The sequence below is a fragment of the Hyla sarda genome, chromosome 10 (genome assembly GCF_029499605.1).
Source record: "Hyla sarda isolate aHylSar1 chromosome 10, aHylSar1.hap1, whole genome shotgun sequence".
In the NCBI taxonomy this organism is placed as follows: domain Eukaryota; kingdom Metazoa; phylum Chordata; class Amphibia; order Anura; family Hylidae; genus Hyla; species Hyla sarda.
In genome coordinates this window covers 25234849-25259003 of record NC_079198.1, presented here as the reverse complement: position 1 = coordinate 25259003, position 24155 = coordinate 25234849, and the positions used below count along the sequence as shown (strand labels likewise).

Sequence of the window (24155 nt, the reverse complement as noted above, 5' to 3'; positions counted from 1 at the left end):
GACTGAGTGGGCTGACTTTTCAGGTACTGCAGCGCTGCAACTAGCAACAAGAAATACTCTTTAGTAGGCTGCTATTGAACGTAAATGGTATAGGGCTGACTGGTTTTGTTTCCAGAGGGTACCTGTAGTCTTCTGATGTCCGTAATCTGTTCCGGTAGGTATCACGATCTTCTTGGCGGGGCAGTGGGAGAACACTTCGGCCGGTAGCGTCTCGACCAGATGACGCTTAGTGATGACGCGTTTTGGAAGTACTGCGGGCTTCCTTCATCGGCCTGAGCGTTCTCCCACTGCCGAAGTGTTCTCCCACTGCCCCGCCAAGAAGATCGTGATACCTACCGCAACAGATTACGGACATCAGAAGACTACAGGTACCCTCTGGAAACAAAACCAGTCAGCCCTATACCATTTACGTTCAATAGCAACCTACTAAAGAGTATTTCTTGTTGCTAGTTGAAGCGCTGCAGTCCCTGAAAAGTCAGCCCACTCAGGGAAGGAAAGTCAGGGAAGGAATCGCTATTTTCCACACGTACAACACCCTTCCCCTATATATTCTTTAGGACACAGTATCAGTCGAATGATCTGTTATCCAGGTATTATATCACATCACCATCATTACTTATACACCTTGAATGCTTTTTCATCTGGATATTTCAACTAGCATATTTTCATTTATATTCATTTTCAGCCGCTCGCATCAGATGTTCATTCTATATTAGTATCAACAATCACAAGGTAGGTTCATATACCCACCTATTTATCATTTATTTGCATTGCTTTCTCAGCGCACACTCCTATTTGTATTTATTTTTTACATCTTGTAACTATTAGTACGCCTTACAGGGAAGCGTACTGGAGTTGTGCAGCAGAGCCCATTACCCACAGTATCCTCTGACGCTTTGTGGTACAATAATATATATATATATATATATATATATATATATATATATATATATATATTAATTTACAAATCTGTTTAACTTTATGGCACCAGTTGATTTAAACAAAAATGTTTTCCACCGGAGTACCCCTTTTAAAAATATATGCTTTTTTGATTAATCTATTAAAAATACATACATGTAAAGAATAATATTTTTTGGTAGTACAAAAATAACATGGATAATTTAGACTTATGAATCCAGAAAAGATGGGACAGGCCACACCAATGATATTCTGTCACCAGACAGTAAGGGATAAAAGATAAAGTGAGCAGCAATATATGAGTCTCGCTTGTATAATATGCCTATAGGGGGAACCGGGCCTAAGCCTTCACTAATAAACAGCCTCTAAAGCTGACTGAAGGTGCAACGCTCCATATATAATTGGCATACTGTATACCATATGCTGCAACACTTACCCATAGTAAGGTCCTGTCATCACCGCCCCGAAATGTAAAGATTATGGCAGAAGCTTGCTCTCACCGTCACTCGTGTTCTTTTGTTCAGATGAAAGGGGGCATTTTAGGATATTGCAGGGGTGCTCGGAGGCTAGCGACCACTTTCGCACACAGCCGTGTACTTCTTCCGGCCTCTAGGCCGGAAGAAGTACACGGCTGTGTACGAAAGCAGTTGCTAGCCTCTGAGCGCCCCTGCAATATCCTGAAATGCCTCGTCATCTGATGAACATGAGCGATGGTGAGTGCGAGCTTCTACTATATTCTTTACATTATGATCTTTTGTTATCTATCAGAGTAATATGAGTCAAGTGGCCATACATTATGACAGTAAATTGTTGGTCTGGAAAAAACATTTGATCACTGTTAATGTTGCTAAAATACTGGGTTCTGAAGCCACCCATCTGGACCCATCATGTGAGCTAGAGTCTGATTTTTTTATTTTTTTTTGCCACCAATTGAGCCCGTAGAGATATCAGACTGTTTAAATTTTCATGGCAACAAAGTGATCTGATTTGGATCACTTTGTGCAGTGGTCCCTAATCTATCGTGTGCGACTTTTCTGCGAAAAATGGCTCGGGCCAGATGTAGAAGAAATCACAGGGCAATTCAACCCTGCCCTATATGTCTCCATGCCACAATTGTATAAAAGGGTACTTCGCTGCTCAGCATTTGGAACAAACTGTTCCGAACGCTGTAGCCAACGCCGGGAGGTCGTGACATCATATCCCCGCCCCCTTATGATGTTATTCCCCGACCCCTCAATGCAAGTCTATGGGAGGGGGCATGACAGCCGTCACTCCCCCTCCCATAGACTTACATTGAGGGGGCCGGGCCGTGCCTTCACGAACTGCCGAATCAAGCGTGGAGCGGTTTGTTCCAAATGCTGAGCAGCTGAGTACCCCTTTAAGGTCCGTGCGACTTTTAATACAATTGTCGCACGGCTTGCCACTGCTCTGCGACATTTAAACAAAGCATTTCAATGGGCGTTCATTAACGTCCGTGTGCCATTTGATAAATTTGGCGCACAGACATTACTTTGCCCGCAACTTTTTTTTTTTTATCTAAACTGAACTAAAAGTAAGTTCAGTTTTGATAAATGCCCCTCATGGAGTCCACTGGGTGTTCCTCTTGGCCATTAAAGCCCAACTCAGTTCAACCCACAGGGGCTGTCTATTGGGGGAGGGGTAGAGGAGGGGACCAGCTCATAGAGAGGAGAGGCTAATTTGCAAAGAGGCCAAACTTTGCTGGTCGTAGTGGACTCAAAAAGCCTAATTTACATATGATTTTGTCATCATAAATAATATCTCTTCCCTGAAGGGATCAGTTAACTAATGACAGGTACGTACATATTTCAGATCAAAAACTCTACTCAGCCATGCCCTTACTTTCTAAGCCTGTGTTCACACATTGCAGCTAAATGGCGGTATAGTAAAGAATGACTGCATATGACAAAGTAATGACAACCACCAATGTGTTTATCTTAGTGTTCTCTCTTTACAATGTAAATTTAGAAATAAGTTCTGAAATAACCACAAGGGTATCTGCACTGAGGAAGTGTTGTAATTGTTTATTTTTTAAGAAACCAGCAGCTTTATTTTATAGTTTTTATGATTTATATGATAAGGCAATCGTACTTTATTACAGACCACTGTTCGCCAACATCCCCCACGAATAAAAGTCCCCCCCCCCCCCCCCCCCCCCATTGCCATCACTTGGGGAAAATTTGTTCCTTTTGACCTCAATAGAAGAGGAATACAAATTGCACCTCTAGTATTGGTAATAAGAAGCCAAAAATTTAAAGTGGAAGAGCAATGATTTGTTTATGAAGCAGAAAACCGCTTTACATTATATACTAAAAGCTGCTGTTTTGAAAAACAAATGTAAACTGATCTATAATGGTAGGTTATTTGAGTTGATTCTTAGACTTTTTGTTGTACTGATTATTTTAGTTTATGTGCTTTTTCTAGGATCCTATTTATGTGCTTGAGAATAACATCCCAATTGACACTCAATATTATTTGGAGCAACAATTGGCGAAGCCCCTGCTGAGAATATTTGAGCCTATTCTGGGGGAGACTAAAGCTGAGAGTGTGCTTCTGAGTAAGTATTTTGCCTTCATAAGTCTTTTTGTTACAGATCATTTGTGCCCTAACTAACTGCACACTCTGGTAACCGGAAGTCAGAGCGTATCTCTAATCTCTTTGGACAACTCAAAATATAATAATTTTCACATATACTTGGCAAATCTTATTTTATTTAAGGAAAAAAAAAAAAAAAATATATATATATATATATATATATATGTGTGCAATCTACCTTAAAAGGGATACTCCACCCCTAGACATCTGTCACGCCCCCTCCCATAGGCTTGCATTGATGGGGCAGAGCGTGACATCACACAGGGGCGGAGCCGTGATGTCACAATGCTCCGCCCTGTGATCGACAGTAATCAGACCCGGAGCGAACACGCTCCGGGGTCTGATTTTAACGGGGTGCGACGACAAGTTCACTGGGGTCCCCAGTGGCGAGACCCCCGCGATCAGGCATCTTATCCCCTATCCTTTGGATAGGGGAGAAGATGTCTAAGCGCCGGAGTACCCCTTTAAACCTGTTATGTCTGCCATGGAACACTGCCAGCATTGGATAAACTAGAAAATCAGAGTTTTGAAATATTTTGTTTTCTATTTTCATTTTATATAAATGTTGCCAGAACTCCTAGAAAGCCTGCAGGTTGTGCCTCCCCTACCCATCCAGAGTGGGAGACTAGGGAACAAGAATGTCACTCCTTGGATTGAGATCTGTCATAATTGAGTAATGAGTACCACAGGCTCCTCTTTAGGGTGCGTTCCCACAGGGCGTATACACAGCGTATTCGATGCTGCGCAAAATTTGCGCAGCAGCGGGAAATACGCTGCATTTTCCTTTCTGGCGGCAGCCCTATGTGTGTAGTGAGTTTTGGAGGCGGAGCCACACGGCCCCGCCTCCAAAACTCACTACACACATATGGCTGCCGCTGGAAAGCCCTGTGTGTATAGTGAGTGAGGAATACGCAGCATATTTCCCGCTGCTGCTGCAAATTTTGCACAGCGTCAAATATGCTGCGTATACGCCCTGTGGGAACGCACCCTTAGTTATCTATAGACCAAAGCCGCTTTAATACCATTAAACACAGGGGGGGGGGAGACATCTGGGTAACGGCTGGAGAGGAAGACGAGTCTGGCTGCGGCATTTAGGACGGACTGGAGAGGGGAGAGTTTAGAAAAGGAAAGGCCTAATAGTAAAGAGTTACAATAGTCAAAGCAAGAATGAATCAAAGCAAAAATCCATGGCTGCTCTTAAACAAAGTTTGTTTTTTACTATGTGGGGCAACATTGGAGACCTAGAAAAACTTCTTGTTGACTTAGCGCCTCTACTGCCGTGAGGGCCTTGATCAATGTAGTGGCTTCTTTATGGACACTAATTCCTTCTAGTCACTTCTGTCACTTCTTTTTTGCAGAGGGTGAACACACACGATGCAAGACTGTCCTTACCTCCAAGGTTGGGGGTCTGATGGCATTTGCAAAGAAACGTAGCACCTGCATTGGATGCAAAGCAACGCTAAACCATGATGGTAAGTGGTCAGATGATGGTAAGTGGTCGGGATATAACTTTGTCTTTTATTTTATGTTTTATTTATTTTTTCCTTTCTAGCAACAGCACCTCTTCTTGTCTTTAGGCTGTTTCTGGTATTGCATCTCAGCCCTATTCACTTGAGCCACACACAGCCTATGGACAGAAGTGACCCTGTTGCACAAATAAAGCAGCCATGTTTTTTACTCTCATTGTACCCATTTAACCTGCTTATTAATCAGTAACCAGCTTTTCTCCTTGATATATATTTTATTTGGTTATACTTGGATTTAGCACAATATTTTGAAGAGTTTTCAAATTGTTCCTTGCACAAGTGACTTTAGGATTTCCTCTTTCTAGAAGAGAATTGTAGTAAAGGACAGAATATCTATTGTTAGAGCACTCATAATTTATATTTATATTTGCCCTTCACAGACCAACTCTCTTGGAACATTGCAGGGACTTTTCTTCCAGCTCGTGCCCAGTGGGCTGCGCTGAGGCGCGGGAATCGGCCCTGCATCGCCAAAATCTTGTTAATTAATGAAGCACAATTTGGGCACTTGGGCACATTCTACACATTATTAAGACATTTTTCTTCTTTTATTGTTTTACCATACTTCTCATTTATAAGTTATTACTTAACTTCCAAGAGGATGCCAGTTGGGCCTTGTCCATCCTCTTAACCCCTTACGGACACAACCCATTTTGGCCTTAAGAACACAGGCAGCTTCATTTTTGTGTTTTCATTTTTACCTCCTAGCCTTCAGAAGCTATAACGCTTTTATTTTTCCATCCACAGACCCATATAAGGGCTTGTTTTTTGTGGTACCAGTTGTAATTTGTATGGACACCTGTCATTTTGCCATGCATAGAAGGCAGACCATACTAGAGGATTGCTGCAGGCCAACATCTTGACTCATCAGATCCCCGCAATGACACTTAGGGTGGTCCAACAGGTCCTACATAGCCCAGATAATGTGTTACATGCCGGGATAAGTATTGAACAAGACATCTGAAGTGTTAATGGTGGGCATCAGTGTTATCGCTGATGTCCCCCCATTATCGGTGGGTCCTGGCTACTGATGGTATTTTTTTAATATACTGGTTGTGTATATATGTTGTGAATCTTAAAATTCAATAAAAAAAAAGAGAATAGATTTATTGGTGGGTCCTGGCTGATGGTAGAAGCCATGGATTAAGTTAAAGCTATCCTCCATAAAGAAGAGAACATAGTAAGATTTTTCAATGTATTGGCAAGCTACGTTTCCACTTTGCCCTCTAACACACAAATGGTCATTAGGGGACACTTTCAATATACCTCTTGGTACCTTGTATAGTAACTTTGGGGTCACTGTCCCATGTTGCTTCCTATTAGTACCCATCTTTTGGAGCGCTGCTGGCTTTGAGGACCTCTTCCTTTTCTTTTCTTCCTTCTTCCCTTTCCTCCTTCACTTGTTGCATGTTCCCAGGTTATGCTGATGGTTACTGCAGCCTTTGTGATTTTTTTCATTTTGAAAAATGTTTAATAAAAAACAATTTATAAAAAAAAAACGAATCAGTAATGAGTTTCCAGTTTCTGTCAAGTTAAAGGGGTACTCTGGTGAAAAACTTTTTTTTTATTTTTTTTTATCAACTGGTGCCAGAAAGTTAAACAGATTTGTAAATTACTTCTATTAAAAAATCTTAATCCTTCCTGTACTTATTAGCTCTGAATACTACAGTGGAAATTATTTTCCGTTTGAAACACTGAGCTCTCTGCTGACATCACGAGCACAGTGCTCTCTGCTGACATCTTTGTCCATTTTAGGAACTGCCAGAGTGAAAGGAAATCCCCATAGCAAACATATGCTGTTCTGGGCAGTTCCTAAAATGGACAGAGATGTCAGCAGAGAGCACTGTGGTCATGATGTCAGCAGACAGCTCTGTGTTTCAAAAAGAAAATAATTTCCGCTGTAGTATTCAGCAGCTAATAAGTACAGGAAGGATTAAGATTTTTTAATAGAAGTAATTTACAAATCTGTTTAACTTTCTGGCACCAGTTGATTTAAAAAAAATAAAAAAAGTTTTTCACCGGAGTACCCCTTTAAAACTTTGGGGGCAATAAAGAAAAATGAGAATAACTTTAATAAATTCCAATAAAAACATCCCATAACCATCAGTAATATCCTGCACTACTCCTAATGGTTTAGGTGTTCGCGGGCCCTGAGATGCTAATCTTGTTATGGAATACAACACCCCTATCTCTTGCAATGATTTTTTACTTACTTTAGTTAGTTATTTTATATATTTTTTTGTGTGGTTTTCTACATGTGGCATTGATTTACCACGAGATAAATTATATAAAGTGCACACTGTATCAAAATGAGGCAAATTTTACTGAAAAGCAAAGCATGGTGACAATTTATTAAAATGTGTTTATTAAGTTGCTTTTATTAAACATTTTTTAACATACAGTAAAAGGTCAAGCAACCTTTATGTTCAAAATTAAGCATAACCCCCCCCCCCCCCTCTCCCCACTTCATCCAGGACCAGAGTTTGAATGACAAGTCTACCACCATTCTTGTTAAAACAGCAATCATGAAAAACAAAAAAAGAGAAAGGACTCATTATAGCAGAACAGAAGGATTCTCAGAATACATAACCAGATGATAGCAGTCACCTAACTCATGACAACTAACTCGAAATATTAAACTCTTGGGTGCCTTAACCGCTCTGCTGTCAGCTTAAGAAGAGCCTCCATTGAGGAGCACAGGCACAGATGACACGGTGTTGGCAAACCAGGCCTGTCAATCCAGGGGCTCCATGTAGATTCAAATTTGTGTTCAGCTTTCCTTTACTTTTATACACCCCCTTTTCTAAACAGAAAATCTGATTAATTCTGGAGATAACTTCAGTAACAGTCTGAGGATCAGGTTGTAGACAATGTTGGGCAATCAATTTCCAGTTGCAATACAAGACCTGACAGATACCCACTTGGACTCCCCCCTCTTCCCCACCATTTCCAATGAGAGAAATACACCATGTACTTTAATTAACGATAACACTTTCCAAAAACCAACCTAGGGCATTCCCACATGAAATGCATTGGGTGGGCGTCATCTAGTGCACAATGAGGGCAGTGGGAGTCTGAACCCAAACCTATCCCATGTGGAAACTGAGGAGTTCTGTATACCGTATTTTTCGCCGTATAAGACGCACTTTTTCTTCCCCAAAACTGGGGGGAAAAAGTCGGTGCGTCTTATACGGCAAATACACCCCTATCGCGGCGGTCCCTGCGGCCATCAACGGCCAGGACCCGCGGCTAATACAGGACATCACCGATCGCGGTGATGCCCTGTATTAACCCTTCAGACGCGGCGATCAAAGCTGACTGCCGCGTCTGAAGGGGAAGTGACACTAACCCGGCTGTTCAGTCGGGCTGTTCGGGACCGCCGCAATCTCACCGAGGCGGTCCCGAACAGCCCGACTGAATAGCCGGGTTAGTGCTTACAGGACACCGGGGGGGACCTTACCTGCCTCCTCGGTGTCTTCTCCGTTCAGGGATCCCCTGTATGCCGGCGCTCTCCTTCCTCGTCATCCCGTCGTCGCGTACGTGCGTCGGCGTGCATAACGACGTGATGGCGGCGACGGAGAGCGCGGATACCCGGCCGACAGCAGGGACGTTCCAGAGCGACGGGGACACGGCGACAGCGATGGAGCGACATCCAGGGCAGCGGTGACTGGTCCGGAGCGGCGGGGACACGTGAGTATTACCTCCTATGCAGTGGTCTTCAATCTGCGGACCTCCAGATGTTGCAAAACTACAACTCCCAGCATGCCCGGACAGCCAACGGCTGTCCGGGCATGCTGGGAGTTGTAGTTTTGCAACATCTGGAGGTCCGCAGGTTGAAGACCACTATTGGGTTCAAAATCTTTATTTTTTTAGATTTTGCCCCTAAAAATTGGGTGTGTCTAATACGCCGGTGCGTCCTATAGGACGAAAAATACGGTACTATGTACAATAAAAATAATTTAGACAGCCTATGGGATTCAGAGACGACCAAAGTCTTAGTCATAGAGATGATGTCAGAACATTGGTCATCTGTAAGAGAACCTACATCCGCCTCCCACACTGCCTTCACTGTTGGAGGATAAGCTTGATGACAGGAATGTAACAAGCTACATAGGTAGCTGAGAGAACCCCTTTACTATCTTTAGAAGTAAACAAAGATTCCACAACATCGTGGATGGAAAGAGGAGTCAACTCAGCATCAATATCCTGACATAATTGTAGATAACCATTGAAATAGCAACGGGGTACAGAAAATTTCTCCTAAAAACTTCTAAATTCAGCTCCCTGAAAAATTTTGAGACAGGCGGTCAACCCTTGTTGACAGAATACATAGTTACATAGTTCATAAGGTTGAAAAAAAGACCAGAGTCCATCAAGTTCAACCTATATCCCTAATGAGTCCCTACTGAGTTGAACCAGAGGAAGGCAAAAAAAACCTCATACTAGAGGGAAAAAATTCCTTCCCGACTCCAAATATGGCATCAGAATAAATCCCTGGATCAACCTTCTGTCCCTATAGATCTAGAATCCATAACCTGTAATGTTGTTATTCTCCAAAAATGCATCCAGACCCCTTTTAAATTCTTAACCATGACCACCACCTCAGGCAGAGAATACCTTTGCAGTTCTAATAGGTGAGGGTTGTTCCCTAAGGGAGTATATTTAGTAAAGCTTTTGTAATACATAGACCTCATGAACTAAGCTCAATATAAGAAGCGAGTTAGGAGGCCTAGTTTGGTCCGCAAATTCCAAAGTATAAATAGGGAGCATTCCCCCAGCCCTATAAATGACCACTGGACCCAGAATTTCTAAACATGCCCCCCACCCTTCGGTTGCTGAATCTGTGCCGCAAATTAGTACAGACACAGGAGGCCGTAGCTCTGGTTGACTTGTATTGCTGAGATGCTTGGGATCCTGAGCTTTGGGCACTTCATATTGTGATGACCTGTTTCTTCTAATGTCTATACATTTTTGCAAGCATGTGATTTAACAGAAAAATGTTGTAATTTGTGGAAATTTAAAGTTGGCTTAAAAATCTTGTAGCTGAGTGGGTGTCCCTTTTCCCAGAACTCTGTTCCATTTCTTATTGTGTGTTAGAGAAAGTTCCTCATTTCTTAATTTTTTGCTGCCTTTGCTCAATTTCTTCTCTGACCCAAGTTAAAAATAAGCAGCAACAATGGTGTAATAATAAAAAATCCGTTTCTGCTCATGTTTACTTTCCAGCCTCCATTTTCTAACAGTTTAGCGTGTGAACGCTACCAAGTGAAAATTCTAATCTGTCTGCAATATTGCAAGGATTTTTAAAGTTGTACTCCTCCAAAGGATAGGGGATACGATGTCTGATCACGGGGGTCCCGCTGCTGGGGACCCCTACGATCTCCCTGCTGCACTCGATATTGGTTTAGAGTGTCAGATGCAGCGCCGGAGGCCCGTGACGTCACAGTATACCCCCTCAATGCAAGTCTATGGGAGTGGGCGTGACGTTAGTCATGCCCCCTCACATAGACTTGTATTGAGGGGGTGTGGCCGTGACGTCAAGAGTGGAATGTGGCTGTGATGTCACGAGCCTCCACCCCGCTTGCGAAGCCTTGCTTGTGACGTCAAGGCCACGCCGCCTCAATGCTAGTCTATGGTAGGGGGCGTGACGGACGCCACGCCCCCTACCATGGACTTGCATTGAGGGGGCATGGCAGTGATGTCAAGAGCGGGGCCTCCCCCCCGAATATCACCAGTTTGGATATGGGATAAGATGTCTAGGGGCGTAGGACCCCCTTTAAGGTGCAATTTTTGTAAAGCAAAAAGAATGAGGATGAATGTGTATCAGTAATTTCACTGGTGAGATAGGCGCATATTACTGGTTTGGGCCACAAAATTACCAATCACTGGCATAAACATAGATGAGTGAGCTCGGCTGGACCTCCCCACCTCTAGCATAGGGCCTCTTATTTTTTTTATTCCTTATTATGGCCACAAGTCCCAGCCTGATCGCAGGTGTATTATGCTGTCAGTCTGGGTCATTAATGTAGCCGAACCCTAACTTGACAGCTCGGACATTGATTGCTTTAGTCTAAATAAATTAGTGCCGCTTTTCAAGTGCTCTGATTGCCTAAAAAAGATGTATGCAGTCCTAGGACACAATTGTCTTACGGACTTTTCTGGGCAACCAGAGCACTTGGAAAAGAGGCATTTATGCAGACTAAAGCTATCGATGGCCGAGGCGCCAGATTCATGTTTGCCCGCATTTACTTTCGGTCCATCATCACTAAGCAAGATCCAGTAGTAGAGATGAAAATGAATTTCTCAAAGGCTGTGAAGTTTAATAATCATGAATTGATCTATAGGACAATGGAGTATAGCCAGTAATGGGATTTAGACGGTTCTAGAAATCATGTTGGTAAAAATACAGCTGGATCGCAAAACCAGGGAAAAAGAGTCTCAACCTGGTACCCAGAAGGTGCAGTTGACTGCACTGGAACTCACATGTGCTGTATAGAGAGTACATGTTGGTAATACCATGCACAAGTCAATGTTTACTTTCTGAATGGCATTACAGTGATTGTAAATTATATGCAAGCATTGTTGGCATAGTGTCATCTAAGGGTTCTCTGCGACTTACATTTTAATGTATAATAGGCAATTAATAGCAGGTCAGTGGGGGTCCGACTCCTGGCACCCCCTGCTGATCAGTCTTACCTCTGAGTATATATGTTGCTTAACCAACCTGGCCTGACTTTTGGAGTTTTACAACAACTTTACAACAATTTACGTCCTGCGTCGTTAAGGGGTTAAAGGATTGGAGTGATCAAAGTTTAGATTTGGATGATATTTCTAACAGAGCTCTTAACCCCTTAAGGACTCAGCCCATTTGGGCCTTAAGGACTCAGACAATTTTATTTTTAAGTTTGTTTTTTCCTCCTCCGCCTTCAAAAAATCATAACTTTTATATTTTCATCCACAGAATAGTATGAGGGCTTGTTCGACCAGTTGTCTGTTGTAATGCCATCACTCACTTTACCATAAAATGTATGGCGCAACCCAAAAAATACTATTTGTGTGGGAAAATTAAAAAGAAAACCGCAATTTCGCTAATTTTGGAAGCTTTCGTTTTCACGCTGTACAATTTATGGTAAAAATGATGTTTTCTTTATTCTTTGGGTCAATTCGAATAAAATGATAACCATGATAACATACTTTTCTGTTACTGTTGTGCTTAAAAAAATCGCTAACTTTTTAACCAAATTAGTACGTTTAAAATTCCCTATTTTGAAGACCTATAACTTTTTCATTTTTCTGTATAAGCGGTGGTATGAGGGCTAATTTTTTGCGCCGTGATCTGTACTAATGTGCTAATACTGTTCAGTGCTATGCATAGGACACAGCTGCACTGATCAGTGTTATCGGTCATCTTCTGCTCTGGTCTGCGGGAATGCAGATCAGAGCAGAAGACGCCGGGAAGGCAGCGGAGGCAGGTGAGGGGACCTCCGTCTGCTGTGCTGGATGATCGGAACGCTGCGGGCGATCCGATCATCCATTTTAGTGACAGAGATGCTGCAGATGCCGTGATCTGTATTGATCACGCCATCTGAGGGGTTAATGGCGGACATCCGCGGGATCGCAGATGTCCGCTATTAGCGGCGGGTCCCTGGCTGCGATCAGCAGCCAGGACCTGCCGTGCATGATCCGGGCATCGCTCCGATGCTCGCGGTTATGCTTAGGACGTAAAATGTACGTCCTGTTGCGTTAAGTACCACCTCACCAGGACGTACATTTACGTCCTGCGTCGTTAAGGGGTTAAAGGATTGGGGTGATCAGTATAAATTAGATTGGTATTTTGTGAAAACAAAGTATAGCTATTAAAAGGCAACCCGTAATGGAAACAACTCAACCGCATTGATAGTCACCAGCCTTGGCAATGCCAACTCCCCTGCTGATATATAACATGCCATCAGAAAGCCACTTCCATTTACTGCTATCATGTGGATGTAATTGTTGGTTTCAGCAGAATTTGACTGTGAGGTGAAATGCAAATAAAATAAAAGTATATTAGGTTAACTTTCTTGGTAGTAGAAAGGCTGACTGCCAACACCTGGCATTATTTGATTTGCACTAAATTTAATGCCATGTATTTGCCAAAAAACAGCAAGCATGGGCTCATCCATTTCCTTGTAATTTTGTTCAACATAACACACGACTAAAATGGGAGGCACTAAATGATTCAATAAAATACAAAATGCAATCTTTATTGGGTAAATATAATTACATAAAAGCATAAATAAAAAATACAGTTTCTCAAACTTATGTTTCGCTTCCTTGTTTCTTTGTCAAGGGGCATTTATTGAACATAACATTGAACTACTTAAACCCTTTCATGACCCAGCAAATTTTTTTTTTTTTTCTGGCTCAAGTTTTTTTCCCCCCTCCTTACCTTCTAAGACCCATAACTTTTTTATTTTTTCGACTGAAAAAGTTGTATTAGGGCTTTTTTTCTTAGTGGCGTGTTGTACTTTCCATTGATACTTTTTTTTAATTATATGTTGGGCAAAATATTATAAAAATATGGAATTGCACAACTTTGTATGGCAATAATTGTTTTGGAGTTCAAAATATTTAGTAAAGCTAATTATTTAAAGCTAAATATATTCTATGAGTCAGTTTGATTCCAATGATACCAAACTTGAATAATTTTTGTTTCGTTTTATGTTTAAATAGAAATTTAAACCTTGAAAAATAAAAAATAAACTATAAATAAACACCTATAAACTTTATTTTTCCACTACAGAGCTATGTTAGGGTTTTTTGTTTTTTTTGCACCATGAGCTGTAGTTTTTAAAGGGTACCACTTTGTGAAGTTCTGGCTTTTTGATCACTTTTTATTACATTTTTTTGGGGGATGTAATGTAACCAAAAATTTTGGCTGTTTGGTATTTCCTATATGCTCAAGGTGAGCGGCTAATTTATAGAGCCTGCATTCCCTTCCTGCAAGGGAAAATCCCCCCTCCCTCTATCCAGGGTAACGCACGAGGCGCCGCTTTCAGATTTCTCTCTCAGCCCCCCCAGTTCTACAGAGGACACGGTAAGGCCTTGGGCTTCCCTAGCAACCCATATCCGACAATGTAATCGCAGGGGGCTATGGGACCACTAGACACCAGGGAATAGCGGCATTTAATGTTTAAATTAGAAAAAAGGATGTACTGGTTCTCAAGGACTAAAGGGGTTGTTATGGCTCAAGAATGTGATATACATTAAAATAACCAGAGAGGATGCCGGCTCTCCACTCTGGTTTGAAATGCAGTAAAACAGTATAGTTAGTATAATAAAACAAATGATAGCCAAAAAACCTTTTGGTAGCAAGGAACTACACTTCATATACTGCTAAAGGAAGTCCACATAATAGAAATGGAAAAGTCAGACACTTAGAGCGTGGTTTCGCAGCCGAGGAAGCGCTGGAGCCCCTCGTCTCGTGACCACTGATTCAGCGCTGTTAAACAATTGCTTGTGCTGAGATGTTGTGTAGCGCGTCTCGGCGGTCAGCAGATTTACAGTAAGTTTGAAGAGACTGTCCACTCACCCAAACTCAGGGAATTGTCCAGGAAGGGGGATCCTCTACAGCTTCAAGGTCCTGGTGGATATTCACAGCTCAAGCTCGTGCAGCGAAGTCTGCCTTGTGACAGACAAGCTGTGCTGGCCAGCGGTGTCTGCTGCGCAGGATATAGGATGCTGTGGGTCCTCATGAGCGCCTGCTCCGATGATTCGATGTATGGTGGATGCTGGCATGCTCGAGTAAAGTTGTTGAATCGATAGGTGTCTTTGCAATCTTTAAGGTAATGGCTTATAGGATCCTCCAAGTGGCCATCAGACTAATTTGTTTCAGGCTAACTTAGCCCTTCTTCACTGATGTATAGAGTCTGAATGAATCCAAATGGTATTTATTGGGTTCTGAGTTTAAGTAGGTGGTAAGACCTGAAATGGACTTCTGCATAATCACATTTTTGGTGGCTGGATAGTAAAAAGTGGGACTGTACTGTTGAGAAAAAAAAACAATAGTTAAGGGTGACAATTATCCCTATAAATATGTTTAATAATGTATAAAAATGTGAATTATATAGTAACATGGTTCACAGTGAAACAGTAGATGTTTTCTCCCAAAAGCCCATGAAAAGATTGGTATAGCTTGGCGCAAATTTGGTCCCCATGGTGGTGCCAACTGTCTGATGATGAAAAAGTTTAGTAAAAAATAAATAATTATGAGTGAGAATAAAATCCATGCTTTCTGTTAAGAACCCAATCTGGACGGGTAGGAGATCCCCTTGTTGTGTTGAAAAATGAAAGGCAGCTTTAATGCCTTGTTGGTAGTTAATACAAGTATATAATATTATATAATACAAGTATATAATATTCGCGCCACTTTTCATGGGCTTTTGGGAAAAAACATCTATCACCCCCCCTACTCAGCACGGATCTGGTCTTCTGGCACAGATACATTGACGACATTTTTATGATATGGAGAGGTACGGAGGAAACACTGAATACGTTTTTAACCACTCTTAATATTAATGTTTTTAACTTAATTTTTATTCCACAAACAAGTCGAACGCACGTCAAATTCCTAGATCTCACAATCAAGGTTGGAAATAAAAAGTTGATATGTGAGACATACAGAAAACCAACAGCTAGAAACTCCTTTATCCTATTTATTAGCTGCCACCTATCAAGTGGCTGCTAAATGTGCCACAAGGCCAATATAGAAGGCTAAAGAGGAATTGCACGGAAGAGTGAGTCTTTGAGAAGGAACCTATGATTTTAAGGAGAAACAATATCCAGAACATCTGTTGCTGAAATCATTGGCAAAAATTAGAGAACAAAATTAGAGAACAAAATAGAGAAAAATAATTTATAGAAAAATCCTTCAAAAAAGATCAAGCAACCAAAAATTGTCCTACCATTCAACAGCCAGTACAAAAAAGTAGAACAGATTATTAACAAGTACTTGCCGTTACTACAGAAAGACAAAACGTTGGCCCCAATCCTCACCAAGAAAGCTAGAATTGTGTATACAAAGGTACCAAACCTTTGGATTAAAACTAGCACCAAGCACAAAACAACCGATGCTAGAAAAGGAGGGCAAACCTGGCTATCTTTGAAAGGATTCTACAAATGCGGGAAGTGTAGCAATTGCAAAGTGACAAACTTCCCAAAGACTTCGATGGTTTCTTCAAACACAATATCACAGAGTTCTTGACATGCACCAGTACTTCTGTAATTTATATGATTACATGGCCCTGTAAGAGGCAATACATTGGAAGAACAAAGAAGTTTAAAGACAAGAGTGAGCGAACACATGTATAACATAAAAACGGGATTTGATAAACACTCTTTATCCATGCACTTTAAAGAATGTCATGATTGTGACCCATCTGGATTGTCTTTTGTAGCCCTAAAATCAGTAAACAGAGGATGGAAAGGAGGAGAACACATTCCCAGAATGTCAAGAGAAGGAAGCAAAATGATCTACGAATTTAACACTCTGGCACCTTCCGAGCTTAATGCTGATCTGGAAATATTCAGAGTTTTATTGTAATTTTTTATAATTTTTAGAAATATTTTTAATTGTCTACCATTTTTTACAACCATCTTTTATAACATTTACTATGTATTCACTGTGGACCATCTTACTATATATTTCACATGTTTATACACTATTAACATAAACATATTTATAGGGATAATTGTTAGCCCCAACTATTGTCATGTGAATCAGCAATCTCCCCCCCCCCTTTTTTTTTTTTATTATTGTTTTTATTATTTTTATTTTCAACAATCCAGTCCCACTTTTAACTATCCAGCCACCAAAAGTGTGATTATGCAGAAGTCCATTTCAGGTCTTACCACCTACCTAAACTCAGAACCTTATAAATACCATTTGTATTCACACCGACTCTATACATCACTGAAGAAGGGCTAAGTTAGCCTGAAACGCGTCTAATGACCACTTGGAGGATCCTCTAAGCCATTACCTTTAAAGATTTCAAAGACACCTATCGATTCAACAACTTTACTCGAGCACGCCAGCATCCACCATACGTCATATCACGAGGACCCACAGCATCCTAAATCCTGGACAGCCAACACCGCTCGCCAGCACGGCTTGTCTGTCACTAGGCAGACTTTGCAGCACAAGCTTGAGTGCTGTTAATATCCACCAGGACCTTGGAGCTGTAGAGGGTCCCCCTTCCTGGACAATTCCCTGAGGTTGGGTGAGTTGACAGTCTCTTCGTACTTAGTGTAAATCTGCTGACCTCCGAGACGCACTACACATAACATCTCGCTATCATTTGTTTTATTATACTAACTACACTGTTTTACTGCATTTCAGAGTGGAGAGCCGACATCCTCTCTGGTTATTTTAATGCGTATTACTTTTTTAATAAACTAAGCACACTATAACTGTTTAACTCTGCATTTGTGCACTTTTGGTAGTTTTTAGGCATTATCTACCCCCCCCCCCCCCCCCCATATCTTTCATTTTACTCACACCATTGCATTTACATAATTTCCCACCATTATTTACACCACTAGTAATTTACATTCTTGAGCCATAACACCGCCTTTAGTTCTTGAGACCCAGCACATCCTTTTCTATAATTTTCAAGCATTTTGCATGTCAAAATATAGATGTAGCAATTAGGGGTCTACATCGTACTGGAATTCTCAGACACATTACAGATTGAGCACACCCAACACTCTGTATAGATCACGGTATTTAACCAGTTAAATGACGGACATCGGAGCGTTCTCCGCTGTCCGTCCTTACTGGTAGATGATAGCAGTGGACATCTCCCGGTCATGATGCGGGCCCCCGTCATGTCCGCCCACCCGACACATGACGTACATGTATGTCATGGGTCAGGAAGGGGTTAAAGCTTTTCAGAATTTTAAGACATTTACTAAAAAAAATGTATCCAGATAGAAATGTTGAACAGGGGGTGAATAATTAATGTTTGGGGAGGGGTTGGGGGCGTAGTTCTGTATGCATAGCTGGCCGTATTCTCACAAACCAGCACTTGAAAAAACATTCAATATGCACAACCCCCCCCCCCCCCCCACACACACACACACACACACACACACACACACACACACACACACACACACAGATGCACACTGAATGCAGCTAATATTATCAATCTTCCTACCCTGGAATACTTGAAATAGCAAACAAAATTTCTCTTATTGATGTCAAGCCAGAAGGCCCAGACAATTCTGCACTTAAAGGGGTACTCCGGTGGAAAACAACTTTGTTTTTAAATCAATTGGTTCCCAGTTAGTTAAATAGATTTGTAAATTACTTGTTTAAAAAAAAAAAAAAATTCTTAATCCTTCCAGTACTTATTAGCTGCTGTATACTACAGAGGAAGTTCTTTTCTTTTTGAATTTATTCTGACCACAGTGCTCTCTGCTGACACCTCTGTCCGTGTCAGGAACTCTCCAGAGTAGGAGCAAATCCCCATAGCAAACCTATCCTGCTCCTGACAGTTCCTGACACGGACAGAGGTGTCAGCAGAGAGCACTGTGGTCAGACAGAAAAGAAATGAACTTCATGTGGAGCATACAGCAGCTGAAAAGTACTGGAAGGATTATTATTTTTAAATACAAGTAATTTACAAATCTGTTTAACTTTTCTGCACCAGTTGATTGGAAGAAAACATTTTTTCTTTTTAGAGTACCCCTTTAAAGGGGTACTCTGGCCCTAAAACATCTTATCCCCATCCAAAGAATAGGGGATAAGATGTTTGACCGCGGGGGTCCCACTGCTGGGGACCCCCGCAGTCTTGCATTCGGCACCCACCATTACACCCCCTCCCATAGACTTGCATAGCGGGGGCAGGGGGTGACTTCACACGGGGGCGTAGTCGTGATGTCACGATACTCCAGCCCCGTGGTCGGCACCCGGCAGTTTGTGAGCTGGCAGCGCAGCGTGCAGCTCAAAGAGGTGGGTACCAAATGCAAGATTGCGGGGGTCCCCAGCGGCGGGACCCCAGTGGTCATACATTTTATCCCCTATCCTTTGGATAGGGGATAAGATGTCTTAAAGCCGGAGTACCCCTTTAATTCGTCCAGAGAATTCTCAGTTCATGACCTCGATCTGATGGCTGCTTGTCACCTATGGGCGACACCTTTAGGCCCTTTGTGTACAACAGTTGTACCACTATGGTTAAGTGTCATTTTGACCTTTCATAGACACCCCACTTTTTGTTGTTCTAGGGCCAGAAAAGATTCCTAGTAATCGACGGAAGAGTACATAGATTTCTTAGGAGTAAGCAAATAGGCTTCTTCTAGTATGGTATCTCAGCTCAGAATTCAATTTACATCCCGGTTAATACTGGACCTTGTAGCCCAGACCGACTGATAAGTATACAGCATAGTTAATGTGTATGGAAAGCACCCTGTTAATCTGTTACGTATGTAAATGTATGCAAATGATGGTAAGTGCAAATAAATAAGCAGCTTGATCGAGCTCTAGGTGCAAAACTATGTATAGAATATCATAGATTAGGGTATTATCAGCAATGCTGTAATATTTAGGGAATAGAGTTAAATGAATGTGCAAAAGGACTGTCCTACTAGAGGATCCTCTCATGGGTCCAGTTTCTGGCCCAGAGGTCCAGCAGAATACAACCCCGTATGGATATGACTTTGGAGCAGTAACTTGTCACTAGGGTCCTTTTCTTATAGGATGATTCTCAAATAACATATTAAAACTCATCGATGACATGTCCTGTGAGTGCAGTAAAAACAAAGATTACAATGTGAACTTAAAAGGGGTACTTCGTTCCTAGACATCGTATCCCCTATCCAAAGGATAGGGGATAAGATGTCTGATCGCAGGGCTCCCTCCACTGGAGACCCCCGCGATCTCCCTGCTGCACCCGGGGTTCGTTCAGAGCATCGGGTGCAGCGCCGGCGGCTCGAGACATCACGGCCACGCCCCCTCAATGCAAGTCTATGGGAGGTGTGTGATGTCCGTCACGCCCCCTTCCATAGACTTGCATTGAGGGGGCGGAGCCATGAAGTAATGAGCGGGGCGTGACTATGACATCACGAGCCTCTGCCCCGCATCGCCAGTCATCCGGCACTGAGCGAAGTTCCCTCCGTGCACCGGATGTCTGGGGTGCCGCAGCCGATATTGCAGGGGTCTGCTGGTAGCTCTTTATTACCACTGATGGTTTGACATCCTGTTCTCCTTTTTATCATATTTTGTTCCCTAGAGTCGTCTAACAAATATATTATATATCAATTAAAGTAATAAAAAGGGCTTTGTTGTTTAATAGTCCCCTAATATGTTATTACTGCTGGCAGAGTTATCTATGAGCTAAAAAAAAAAAAAAAAAAAACTTTACTAAAAGTGAACACAAGTGGAGCCCATGTTATGTGACACATTTTGTATGTGTTAGGTACTTCCCATAACTTGTAGGGAGAATAGGATGATGGAGTGCTGGATGGAATGGCAATAGCTTGGTGAATTTACTTGTCATTTTCACATTTGGGGGTCTGACAGACAGTTCCTGTATGTTCAAGTTGGATTTATAATCCATTGTTCCTTTGAGACATAAAAGATATATGATGGCCGCTTCTCTTCTCCCTCTGCTAAAGTAACATTCTTATTTGACTGAGTTGCATGACTGGCTGGGCTCACACAACCAATTGTGACTTTTGTGGCACCTATATGTTTGCAACCTGTCAAAATGGGATGCTGATGTAAACAAGTTAGGACCTCATAGACTTTAATGGCCAGAACATAGTCAGCTAATGACTTTTAAGTAATTTTCCAAACATCTATGTGTTTTTGACTCCAACACTAAAGCATGGGGTGATGCATTTTGGGACCAAGCCCGAACATTTATACATTTAAAGAATTACTCAAATGTAATCAGTTGCTGACTACATGTCCACACTTGAGCCATTTAAGGGGTCATCCGACTGGAGTTTTTTTTTTTTTGTTCTGTTTTTTAGATTACTACCCATTCCACATATATATGTGTATGTATGTGTGTGTGTGTGTATATATATATATATATATATATATATATATATATATATATATAAATCCTTATTTACCTCCTGCTTTCCTGCGTTGCCTCCGATGTCCCACTCTATTCTCTGGCTGCAATCTTCTTCCTGTGGGAAAGCTGGGGCCCATAGTATCATACTGCCCCTCACACAATTACTGGCCATGGCAGAACATTGCTGTGGCCAGTGATTAGCTCAACGTCAGTGTTCTATGGTCCCTGACGTCACTCCGGGCCCAAACGTCATACTTTCTTACAGGAAGATGATCATAGCAGGGACCGGAGAAGACCCCTGGAGGCATCGGGGGAGCACTGGAGGTAAGTGAAGGTTTATTTATTTAATGTAAAATATGTTGATGGCAGAAAAATTAAAAGGCAACATCCAAGTGTCAAGGAGGTTGTACCAGGCTGCTCAAGTGTCACAACCTGGCACGCCTTCCTGATTAATGTACAGGACTCTATATGTCAGTCAAGGAGGCTGGGAGGTGAGAAGAGGGAGGAGGTATGCCAGGCTGTGGCACTTAAAGGAGTACTCTAAACTAAATCTTTTTAACGCCATTAGCTCTGATTTACAAAGTTATATAATACTCCCAATTACCTCCATTGCCTTCTGTGTACGCATCGTTGTTTTACAGCGAATCCGGAAGTGCAGCCTCCCTCACAGCATTATGACTGTCGTTCCTCAGTATGTGCGTGTCAGCGGCCATGTCTGCAACGAAACGTCATCGTTTCTCCGTTCCTCCCCTCTGTCAGCCCTCCCCAGACAGTGCGTCCATGTCACGCCCCAAGTTGAATATTCATAACGCTGTTCGCTTACTCAGCCGGCATTCGCTGGGCTGAGTTAACGCCTCTCTAACCTCCCTCCTATCATCCGGCGAGTCGCGCGCATGCGCACTCGCCAGCATACAAGGAGTGATCTTGTTCCACCAGTAATATAACAGATAGTTACGCCGCCGTAACTATCTGTTATATTCACAAAGCAACCTACGCCAATATGCAGCGCGATCTCAGCTTGATTGGAGGATGTAGGGGGGGAGGAGATGGCGAAGTGGCTCTGGGTGGTGGCTAGAGACGGGGAGGCAAATACGAGGCAGTGAGGGGCGTTGTGAAGAATAATATTAGGGGTGGGGAGAAAGACTGAGGGAGGGCTTGTGACTGGAATCATATGCACTAGGAATGATGGGTAACATCAATTATGACGTCAGTTTCAGACGTACAGTACCCGGAAGTATGCAAAATTACCGGGGGCTGTAGCTGGAGAACCGCTGGACCGATCCTGGAGATCACACCTCTATTTAAAGGTATTTACAAACCCTATTCTATGGTGATATTTATTTGCTTATCATAGTACTCCTTTAAGCAGCTTAGCTCCACTTCCTTGACACTTGGCTAAGAAATACAAAGTTTGGCATCCACTATCAGCTCCAGAAGAGGTACAGTTTTGTTCAGCAAGTCACTGGCTGAGACAGATCACTGCTATCGCCAGTGCATAGTTGATACCTGGCTTTACCTTGGCTACACTATTGGTGGATCAATTTTGTTTTCATGCCTTCCTGAGCCTATGCAAAAAATATATATACACCATATGTGTGTGTATATGTGTGTGTATATATATATATATATATATATATATATATATATATACATACATACATACATACATACATACATACATACATTGGCGCCAGACAACCACTACAACATAAGTACACAGTGGTGAATTGTTCCAGGCCTGCTCCTACCTGGCACCCTCCACTCACATGTACAGTATTTGAAACATCTAAACAAATATATGATTTTACTAAGGGCTCTGCAGGTATAAAGGACCTTTATTGCTGTGTGGGAGATTCTTTTGTTTTACAATTCAAGAGACAATATGAAAATCCTACTTTGCATTTAGCAAATAGATGCTGGCTACACATGTATAACACCTGCCGAAAAGTTTGTAAGTACTAATCTAATAGGATGGTCACCCGGCCCTTTCTTTGTAGCAAATACAAATTCACAGATACAATACAATCTTTAATTTCCATCCTTACATTTGTCATATATGAATGATAGTAGTACCATGGGAATATATAGAGCAGGCTCAGGAGCTGAGGGTGTCAGCTGTATATCACAGCCCAGCTACTTTGTTACATCAACTACCAATAGTCTCCAAAAACAACCAATATTGCCTTAAAGAAAATGGAAATAAAATACAAATCGCCAATTGTGTGTGTGTATATATATATATGTATATATATATATATATATATATATATATATATATATATATATATATATACTATATATATGCTATAAATGTTGGCACCCCTGAAATTTTTCAAGAAAATGAAGTATTTCTCACAGAAAAGGATTGCAGTAACACATGTTTTGCTATACACATGTTTATTCCCTTTGTGTGTATTGGAACCAAACCAAAAAAGGAGGAAGAAAAGCAAATTGGACATAATGTCACCAAACTCCAAAAATGGGCTGGACAAAATTATTGGCACCCTTTCAAAGTTGTGGAAAAATAAGATTGTTTCAAGCATGTGATGCTCCTTTAAACTCACCTGGGGCAAGTAACAGGTGTGGGCAATATAAAAATCACACCTGAAAGCAGATAAAAAGGAGAGAAGTTCACTTGGTCTTTGCATTGTTTGTCTGTGTGTGCCACACTAAGCATGGACAACAGAAAGAGAAGAGAACTGTTCAAGGACTTAAAAACCAAAATTGTGGGAATATATCAACAATCTCAAGGTTACAAGTCCATCTCCAGAGATCTAGATTTGCCTTTGTCCACAGTGCGCAACATTATAAAGAAGTTTGCAACCCATGGCACTGTAGCTAATCTCCCTGGGCGTGGATGGAAGAGAAAAATTGATGAAAGGTGTCAACACAGGATAGGATAAGCAGCCCCAAACAAGTTCCAAAGATAGTTTGCACTGACACTGATGCTCCCTGAGCCTGCAGTACAGCTTGAATATCTGTCGAAATTTAAATGAAATGAAATGCTATGGCAGGAGACCCAGGAGGACCCCACTGCTGA

At 41.8% G+C, this 24155-nt stretch overlaps 1 protein-coding gene across 4 annotated transcripts in view; it reads left to right on the top strand.

The window, feature by feature from the left end:
• POLD1 (DNA polymerase delta 1, catalytic subunit) overlaps positions 1-24155 on the top strand; it is a 147429-nt gene that overhangs the window by 110396 nt on the left and 12878 nt on the right. For all 4 annotated transcript variants that reach the window (XM_056541849.1, XM_056541850.1, XM_056541852.1 and 1 more), the window contains 2 exons: positions 3361-3493; positions 4890-5003. In XM_056541849.1, the coding sequence (XP_056397824.1) occupies positions 3361-3493; positions 4890-5003 (247 nt within the window). The remainder of the gene's footprint in view (positions 1-3360; positions 3494-4889; positions 5004-24155) is intronic.